This window comes from Meles meles, chromosome 1 (assembly GCF_922984935.1).
Source record: "Meles meles chromosome 1, mMelMel3.1 paternal haplotype, whole genome shotgun sequence".
Classification (NCBI taxonomy): Eukaryota; Metazoa; Chordata; class Mammalia; order Carnivora; family Mustelidae; genus Meles; species Meles meles.
In genome coordinates, this window is record NC_060066.1 from 67,927,493 (window position 1) to 67,937,345 (window position 9,853).

Genomic DNA, 9,853 nt, shown 5'->3' on the forward strand with positions numbered 1-9,853 from the left:
GGAGCGGCTTAGTAGCAACCGCCTCGGAAGACTCGTTGGCCCGCTCGCCCGCTCTCCAGACCGCCCGGCCGCCCAGCGCCAGGACAGCAAAAGACGCACTCGCTTCCGCAAGCTTTCCACTCGCGGCTCTTCCTAAAGGATCTAAGTCCAGGCGTACCTGGGTCTCCAAACGTACCCGCCAGGCACCGACCCACGCGGGCACGCAACCACGCTCGCCGACAGTCGCCAGAGCGCTGGATGCCCGCGCCAGGGCGCTCTCTGCTCCGCCCGCTGGGGGAGCCCCCTGCTTCAGCCGGCGCTCCTTCGCCCAGCGTCCCCGGCCTCCCCACCCCCATCCCATTCCTTCAGACTCTCCCAGCCCCGGCGGAAGTGCCCAGGCAGACCCCCAACAATGAGGACTTGTGTGATGCAGTTGGGGGTGGCGGGTAGTTTAGAGTGAAGCACACACAATCTGGCGGGTCCGGGAGCAAGCAATGCAGGAACCAAGGGGCATCAGCCTCTCCAAGCAGATTTCCCTTGTACCGACTCACTCTTCTCCCACACGCGTTCGGTCACCAGCACCACCAAGGACGGGCGGGGGGTGGGGGGAGAGGTGGGGACGGGCGCTTTAAAAAGTGCAGAGAAAAACGCGCCCTCCCACCAGGGGTCACAATAATACTCCGCGGGACGGAATCAGCCAGGGAAGGAGAGTCCCGGCAGCAGCAACCACCTCTGTTTTGAAATTTACTTTGTACACTCACCCCATGGCTCCCTTCCGACGAGCGACACGATCTCCCCCATCTCCGTCTCCCTGCGTCCAGATTCTCTCGGCGGTTGGGCCCTCCGGTTAGGGCTTTTTTTAAGAGCCGAACCACGGGGATCTTAAAGTTTCCCCAGTAGGAGGAGAAAAGAAAAAAGAAAGAAAGAAAAACAGAAACAAAAGCCCTGAGCTCTGGTTCCAGGCACAGCATCCAGTCTGGAGCCCAAACCAAGGAGGCGGGCCAGGGAGGAGAGCCATCCGGGCTGCGGGGAGCCTGCGGAATGGGACAGAGCGGGGAGCAGCACAGAACAGAGTCGACGGAGGACTCGAGAACGGCTTGGGTCCGGGGAGACGAGGTGTCCAGCTCTGAGGGTGTTTGCGAAAAGGCAGGGGTTATAGGAGAAACCCGCTTGTTCGACAGTTGCGGGCAGAGCTCTACAGATGAGTGGGGAAGAGGGTCCGGCCCCGGGAAGCCGCTAGAGAGACCGGGAGATGGGCTCCGGAGCAATGGGGAGGTTTTGGAGTGGAAGGGAGGGCTCAGAGGTGGCTAGAACCGGGTTCGCGGCAGGGAGGAGGGAGCAGGGGGTCTCGGAGAGAGACGAGTGTTTGGGGTGAGGACGTCTGGAAAGAAGAGGCGCGAGGTCAGAAGTAAGGAGACTGGGGGTGGTGAGGGAGAGCCAGGAGGAAGGAGGAGGGGTCGCTCCTTTTCCCCCAGCAAGAGAAGGGAGCGGGCGGAAAACTGCAGTCGCCATTCCCGCAACATCCCAGCCAAACTCCCACGACGGGCGCCCCAGGAGCCCTCCTCCGCGCCCGGGGCCCCAGCGGCGGCGTCCGGCGCCCAGTTCCCCCCTGCCCCCGGCACCTGCTGGCACTGAACTCGGAGCTGCGCTCGCCCCCGCCGCGCCTCACCTACGCACGCGGACAGCATCCTCCTCCGCTGTCGCAGCCAAGCAGGAAGCGGCTCCCCAAGCCCGGGGGGCGACGGCACTCAAGCGCGCTCTCCAGCCCGGGGAAGCCCGGCAAGCGCCGCGCAGGGTCCGTCGTCCCCGACAGCCACGGGCCCGCGTCAGCGCCGGGGGAGGAGACCGCCGCGCGCGCAGCCCCGTGCGGCCCCCCGCCCGCCCGGCGCCCGGCGACTTAGCTCACCTGCCGGCTCCCGTGGCTGCCTCCGGGCCGTCTGCCCGCGGCGCGCCGTCGCCCGGGGCCTCGCCGCTCCGGTTCCGGCTCCGGCACCCGCCCCCGCTCCCGCCCGGACGCTTTCTGTGCCTCCTGAGCGCGCTCCGAGAGCTTAGCCGACTCGCGGCGGCGGGGGGGTGGAGGAGGCAGAAGGAGCGAACGAGCGAGCCGGGGCGCCGCGGTTCGCGGTCGCGCCTCTGGAGCCCCTGCGCTCACTCCGCATCCGGGTGCGGACGGAGGCGAGCAGAGCGGAGGGCGTGGGGTCCCCTCCCCAGCCGCATCGCGCCAAGCGGGTGAGGAAGGGAAAGTGTCAAAGCTCCCAGCCTCGGCTTTCACAAAGTACCCAGTGTTTTTCGCCACCGTCCCCACCGACCACAGCGCCCTCCCGACCTGCCTCATTTTCCCCTAGGGTCTACTCTTTGATCCAAGGGTCCAAACTTCTCACGCATTCCCAAGGGTAGAATGCCCGCGGTGAAAGCCAGAGGCGGCCCCCTCGCCCCTTCGCGGGAGGGGGCGCTAGCGCCCAGCGGCCAACCCTGGTTAGGCAGGTCCACGTCTCCACTGAGGCTTCCCTGGGCAAGCGGAAGGGAGAAGGCTTGCATCGCTCACATTGCCCTCAGTCCTAGGAAGGGACTCAAGCCCCTGAAGGTATGCGGGCTGGTCTTCTCGCCCCACTCGCGTTCTTAGAACGCTGGGGAGAAGGCAATCTGCAGATTCAGTTCGAACACGCGGCCTGCACGGGAGAAGGCCCCAGCTAGTAAACAGTTGCTCCCTCCTTCTGATCCTAGTTTACAAAGAGCTACCAAGCTGCAGAAAAGCTGTGTTGGTCTGAAAGTCTTGTACCTCAGACTGGGTTCAACTCCAGTAAATGTCTGGTATGGTATAACCTGTCTCCAGACGCCGGAATGCCAGGTGTGGGAGAGAGAAAAAATCTGATCAAGGACTGCCCATTGGGAACAGGGCCAAGAAAGGGAAGAAAAGACAGGCAACAGTTCCTCAAAAAGTTCATTTTCTTATTCTTTTGAGGTACCACACTCCTGTCCTCCAGCTGTGTAATCATAAAGCTAATGTGGCAGGTTTGGGTTTTGGGTTTTTTTTTTTCCCCCCCTCATAGCTTCTGTCACTCACCCATGAAAATTTAATGAAGCATTTAGGGTTATTACCCCCAGAGTCAGTTGGCTAAAAATATTTAGCCTAATGCACTCCTTGTGGAGCCAATACCTCCGTAGCTGATACATACAAAGTCATCGAGAGACCCTCCCTTTCTGCACAAAATTCATGACCCATTAAACTTATTCCATAATAACAGTTCTGTACAAATGGAAGCCCAAGCAAAGGGAGGCTGTCATGCTCCTCCTGAAAAGATAGCAATTTATGTGGAGACAAAAAAATTGGTGAGGTCATTGGCAGGATGCAATCTTGGGAGAACAGTTGATCAGAGGAAACTCCCAGCAAGGTGGGAGGGAGGTGTCACCCTTGGTACTACTGTTTCTAGCCACTTCTGGTGTGTCCAGCACATCTAAAGGTGAGGACCAGGAAAAGCCTCAAGTTGGAGAGCCAACTTTTCTAAAGCTCTAGAAAGTGGGAAGAGTTGCCACCAAATGCTTACGATTCATTTAGTAGGAAATTCAGGCTCACCAGGCAACTCTACTAAGATTTAATTAAAAAAAAAATACCACTTCAGTATCCTCATCTATAAAGACAAACCCCAAGGGTCTGAACTCCATAGAGAGAAAACAGGACAAACCAGAGAAGACATTGTCGAAATAGGAGGAGAGAGTGTATAAAACTGTTCAGCACTATAGGTATCTGGGACAAATGTCAAACCTAAGGTAATCGAACACAGGTCTAACTTTTCATTGACTACCAAGAATCACTGACGTTCCTCAATGCTTTGAGGACAGTCACAGGACATCAAAACCACTCAACTGCATTTTAAGACCCTGCGTATACCATTCACTGCCTCCCTTCCTCCACCTCCTTCTGTTTTCCAGGGGGGTTACGATTACAGACTTTGAAGGGAATGCAGGACGCTGAGTTGGCCAAGTAATAGAAATGGAAGAGGTTCATGTAAAACTCTCTCTATATTCAATGTTGAATAAGATCAACTACAGAAACTGGGCAAATTCCCATTACATCCAACAGGGGCAATAAGCCACAGCTATTCCCAAGTCCAGGCTAGAAGAAAGTGTAACATATAGACAGTAAGTGCACACATGCTGCTCACCAAGGACTTGGTGAAGACACTAATACTCTTCTGGGTTAAACCCCAAACCAAGTCTAAAAGCACTATTTTGAGTTACTGTAGTAAACATATCAAGAAAGAACATACCTAAAAGGGTGTTGTTTTTCTTCTCTTCTCTTTATATAACGATGTCCTTTCTACTAAGTGTGGCATAAAGAAAAAAATCAATAAACATTTCTTTACCATCTACTCTGAGAAACTGCAAAGTAATAAGAACGGCAAAGATGTATGCATTGTGTATTATGTTCCAGGCACTGTGCTGGGCGCTTTCCATACATTAACTCATTTAATCTTCATGGCAGCCCAGTGAGAGAAATATCGCTTTTAACATGTACTGGATAGACTGCCCACTTTGAAATCTGATGGGCCTGAATCACCTTGGACAAGCTACTCACCTTTCGGCACTCCAACATTCACTAATCTACTATGGTGTTACCTGCATCATGAGACACCTGCTTCATGAGATCACAGCAGGTCTTCAGAGAGATAATGCAGTAGACATAGCTAGCACCAAAGGAATCACCTAGTAAACATTGGTTGCCCTCCGAGAATAATGCCAAAATAGTTCATTTTAAATCAACAAGCATCTATGGCATTCCTTTTATATATCGGGCTCTGTGCTATGCAATGGGAATGATGATAAATCAGAAACTGACTCTGCCTTTCAGGGGCTGTGAGTCAACTGAATAAAAAAGCAAGAGCATGGGCAGGTGGATGGGCACGAAGGAGTTTTATTGAACTTCACATAATTCATCCGGATGCACCTGATTCTCGAGCTACACAGAGGAGCAGCCTGTATGAGTTACTGTTTGAAACTGACCCAGGACTAAAAGTAAAACCAAATGTCAGAAATCATCAATTCAATTAGCAGAAATTACTTCTCCTATGAAAGGAATGGAAAGTGGCTCATTTTCTGTAGTATATATTAAAACTAAATTTATTCCTATAATTTTTTTCCAATAAATAAATGAATTCAGGCCATAAGCTCTGGGGGTTTCAAACACAAATTATTACATAGCCACTGTTTATTAAATAGTTTCTAGTGCTTGCATATGCCAGGAATACACTAATATTCTATATACATAAAGCTCTCAAATTAATAAAATTTTGACTAATGCGCAGTAGGAACATTTCCACCCAGCTTACTAGAGACATCATGTGTTAAAAGTATACTAGTATATAGAATGCACAAAATTTCAAAGGTTAATACCTAAAGTAAATGAACCTTGCACAGGCCCTTTCTATCAAGTTTATGTTAACACCCAGATTCTATTCCTTTACTCAAAAAGTGCTTGCTGATTGTTTACTCCATACCAGGAATGATGCTTGGCATTGGCAAAGAAAGAAAACAAAAAGCAAACAAAACTCATTCTCAAACAACTCAGAGGCACATGAAGGCCATACATCGTTATGCTGCATTCGGATCCATGCTATGGTAGTTTTAAGTACAGCATGCTAGGGGAATATCAGATGGGGCATTTAACAGAGAGTAGGATGTTAGGAAGACTTCAGGAAGGAAGTGATATCATCTTGAAAGATGACAGAATAACCAAAGGAAGCAGCGAAAGGTATTTCAGGCCAAGAAAAGAGAATGGGCAAATTCTCTCATGGGGGTGGAGGGGTTGGATATAGTTAACTATATAGAGGGAAGCAACGTAAACAAATTTTAAAGGGTCTTGTTTGCCATATTAAGGACTTTGGAATTTACTGTGAAAGGGCTCAGATTTCTTAAAAAGCAAGAAAAAAATATTTTGCAATCCTTACATTAGCCACATTTCAGATATGTTTCTTACCACCCTGGACTCAAGCAAGATATCCAATTGCTATTTCTCTTCTGAAGGTTAAAAAAGAAAAGAAATTTCTGTAAGTCTTCATCAAAACAGAAGCTCCTTTCTTTTATGATGCTGGCCTTTCTTGATTCCAGAGAAAGGTTGTGTGGCAGTATTATGCCTAAACTTGACTCTGGTTTACAGTTGCTATAAAGAGCCCTCCTTTTATTTCTCCAAGAAGGCTGTGGAGGGGACTAGCAGCACTACAATTGTATTTATGCCACCAATCTGCTCTTTTTGGCTAAATGCATAGTAGAAACAAAGCGCGGAGCTGAAACGATCATCAAAAGGCTCTTATGTTCCAACACAAATCCCAATTTTTTTTTCACTCATAAAATGGAGTGTAAGTGGGTGTTAGTGCTTGAAAATAGGAGGAGACTGGACGCTATCAGAAAGACCAAGTTCCCAGAGCCTATGGAGTATGAGAGCATGGAAGAATCAGAATGCTAAAGGATACAATGCCATGTAGCTTGTGGCTACAGTATTCAAGTTATGACAGATACCTGGTTTTTTGGCCTCTCTGCAGCCATTCCCCCTTCATTGGTAAACACAACTCAGATTTTGTTGGGGAACCATTTCCTCCACTCAGTGATTTGGTTTCCATTTAGTTTTGGGAGAGTTGACCCAACTTTGAACTCCAGGGAGAAACAGGTGCAACACATTAATTGGCCACAATTCAGGGATGGTCCAATAGACCTGTGTACTTTTGCTAGAGCAACTAGGGAAACTACTATCTCCTTACTGCTGTTCCAGAAACTGGAAAGATGGTAAGCCCATAGCTCTAAGAACCCATTCCATAAGAAAAGCCTCCAGAGAGGAGGAAAACACAGATCAAAACCACAATGAGATACCACCTCACACGAGTCAGAATGGCTAAAATGAATAAGTCAGGGAAAAAACAGGTATTGGTGAGGATGTGGAGAAAGCAAGCAATCCAAGCAAAAGATCAACAAGTAAATAAAGGCCTTAAATGACACACTGGACCAGATGGACATCACAGATATATTCAGAATATTCCATCCCAAAGCAACAGAATACACATTCTTCTCTAGTGCACATGGAACATTCTCCAGAATAGATCACATCCTGGGTCCTAAATCAGGTCTCAACTGGTATCAAAAGATTGGGATAATTTCAGACCACAATGCTCTGAAGCTAGAACTCAGTCACAAGAGGAAATTTGGAAAGAGCCCAAATACATGGAGACTAAACAGCATCCTTCTAGAGAATGAATGGGTCAACCAGGAAATGAAAGAAGAATTTTAAAAATTCATGGAAACAAATGATAACAAAAACACAATGGTTCAAAATCTGTGGGACACAGCAAAGGCAGTCCTGAGAGGAAAATATATAGCGATACAAGCCTTTCTCAAGAAACAAGAAAGGTCTCAAATACACAACCTAACTCTACACCTAAAGGAGCTGGAGAAAGAACAACAAAGAAAGCCTAAACTCAGCAGGAGAAGAGAAATCATAAAGATCAGAGCAGAAATCAATGAAATAGAAACCAAAAAAGGAATAGAACAAATCAATGAAACTAGGAGCTGGTTCTTTGAAAGAATTAATAAGATTGATAAATCCCTGGCCTGACTTATCAAAAAGAAAAGAGAAAGGACCCAAATAAATAAAAACCATGAATGAAAGAGGAGAGATAACAACTAACACCAAAGAAATACACACAATTATAAGAACATACTATGAGCAACTCTACGCCAACAAATTTGACAATCTGGAAGAAATGGATGCATTCCTAGAGACATATAAACTGCCAAAACTGAACCAGGAAGAAATAGAAAACCTGACAGACCCATAACCAGTAAGGAGATTGAAACAGTCATCAAAAATCTCCAAACGAGCAAAAGCCCAGGGCCAGATGGCTTCCCAGGGGAATTCTACCAAACATTTAAAGAAGAATTAATTCCTATTCATTCCTATTCTCCTGAAACTGTTCCAAAAAAGAGAAAGGGAATGAAAACTTCCAAACTCATTTTATGAGGCCAGCATCACCTTGATGCCAAAACCAGACAAGGATCCCATCAAAAAACAGATTAGAGACCAATATCCTTGATGAACACAGATGCAAAAATTCTCACCAAAATACTAGCCAATAGGATTCAACAGTCCATTAAAAGGATTATTCACCACCACCAAGTGGGATTTATTCCAGGGCTCCAAGGTTGGTTCAATATCCGCAAATCAATCAATGTGATACAATACATTAATAAAAGAAAGAACAAGAACCATATGATACTCTCAATAAATGCTGAAAAAGCATTTGACAAAGTACAGCATCCATTCCTAATTAAAACTCTTCAAAGTTTAGGGGTAGAGGGAATACACCTCAATATTATCAAAGCCATCTATGAAAAACCCACCACAAATATCATTCTCAATGGAAGAAAAACTGAGAGCTTTTCCTCTAAGGTCAGGAACACAGGAGGGATGTCCATTATCACCACTGGTATTCAACATAGTACTAGAAGTCCTAGCCTCAGCAATCAGACAAAAAAAAAAAAAAAGAAAGAAAGAAAGAAAGAAAGAAAGAAAAAGAAAAAGAAATTAAAGGCATCCAAATCAGCAAAGAAGAAATCAAACTATCACTTTTCACAGGTGATATGATACTATATGTGGAAAACCCAAAAGACTCCACTCCAAATCTGGTAGAACTTGTACAGGAATTCAGTAAAGTGTCAGGATATAAAATCAATGCACAGAAATCAGTTGCATTTCTTTACACCAACAACAAGACAGAAGAAAGAGAAATTAAGGAGTCAATCCCATTTACAATTGCACCCAAAACTATAAGATGCCTAGGAATAAACCTAACCAAAGTGGCAAAGAATCTATACTCAGAAAACTATAAAGTACTCATGAAAGAAATTGAGGAAGACACAAAGAAATGGAAAAATGTTCCATGCTCCTGGATTGGAAGAATAAATATTGTGAAAATGTCTATGCTACCTAAAGCAATCTACACATTTAATGCAATCCCTATCAATATACCATCCATTTTTTTCAAAGAAATGGAACAAATAATCCTAAAATTTATATGGAACCAGAAAAGACCTCGAATAACCAAAGGAATATTGAAAAAGAAAGCCAAAGTTGGTGGCATCATAATTCAGGACTTCAAGCTCTATTACAAAGCTGTCATCAAGACAGCATGGTACTGGCACAAAAACAGACACATAGATCAATGGAACAGAATAGAGAGCCCAGAAATCGACCCTCAACTCGATGGTCAACTAATCTTTGACAAAGCAGGAAAGAATGTCCAATGGAAAAAAGACAGCCTCTTCAATAAATGGTTTTGTGAAAATTGGACAGCCACATGCAGAAAAAATGAAATTGGACCACTTCCTTACACCACACACGAAAACAGACTCAAAATGGATGAAGGGCCTCAGTGTGAGATAGGAATCCAACAACATCCTTGAGGAGAACACAGGCAGCAACCTCTTCGACCTCAGCCACAGCAACTTCTTCCTAGGAACAATACCAAAGACAAGGGAAGCATGGTCAAAAATGATCTATTGGGACTTCATCAAGATCAAAAGCTTTTGCACAGCAAAGGAAACAGTTAACAAAACCAAAAGACAACTGACAGAATGGAAGGATATATTTGCAAACGACATATAAGATAAAGGGCTGGTATCCAAAATCTAGACAGAGCTTAGCAAACTCAACACCCAAAGAACAAATAATCCAATCAAGAAATGGGCAGAGGACATGAACAGACATTTCTGCAAAGAAGACATCCAGATGGCCAAGAGACACATGAAAAGGTGCTCTACATCACTTGGCATCAGGGAAATACAAATCAAAACCACAATGAGATACCACCTCACACCAGTCAGAATGGCT

At 46.4% G+C, this 9,853-nt stretch overlaps 1 protein-coding gene across 1 annotated transcript in view; it reads right to left on the minus strand.

Moving 5' to 3' along the window:
* Positions 1 to 2,314, minus strand: part of LOC123945468 — a 40,569-nt gene extending 38,255 nt beyond the window's left edge. The window contains exons 1-2 of the mRNA XM_046010482.1: positions 1,886 to 2,314; positions 741 to 860 (exon numbers count right to left, since the gene is read on the minus strand). Of these exons, the coding sequence (XP_045866438.1) occupies positions 741 to 860; positions 1,886 to 2,314 (549 nt within the window). The remainder of the gene's footprint in view (positions 1 to 740; positions 861 to 1,885) is intronic.
* Positions 2,315 to 9,853: the final 7,539 nt, after the last annotated feature.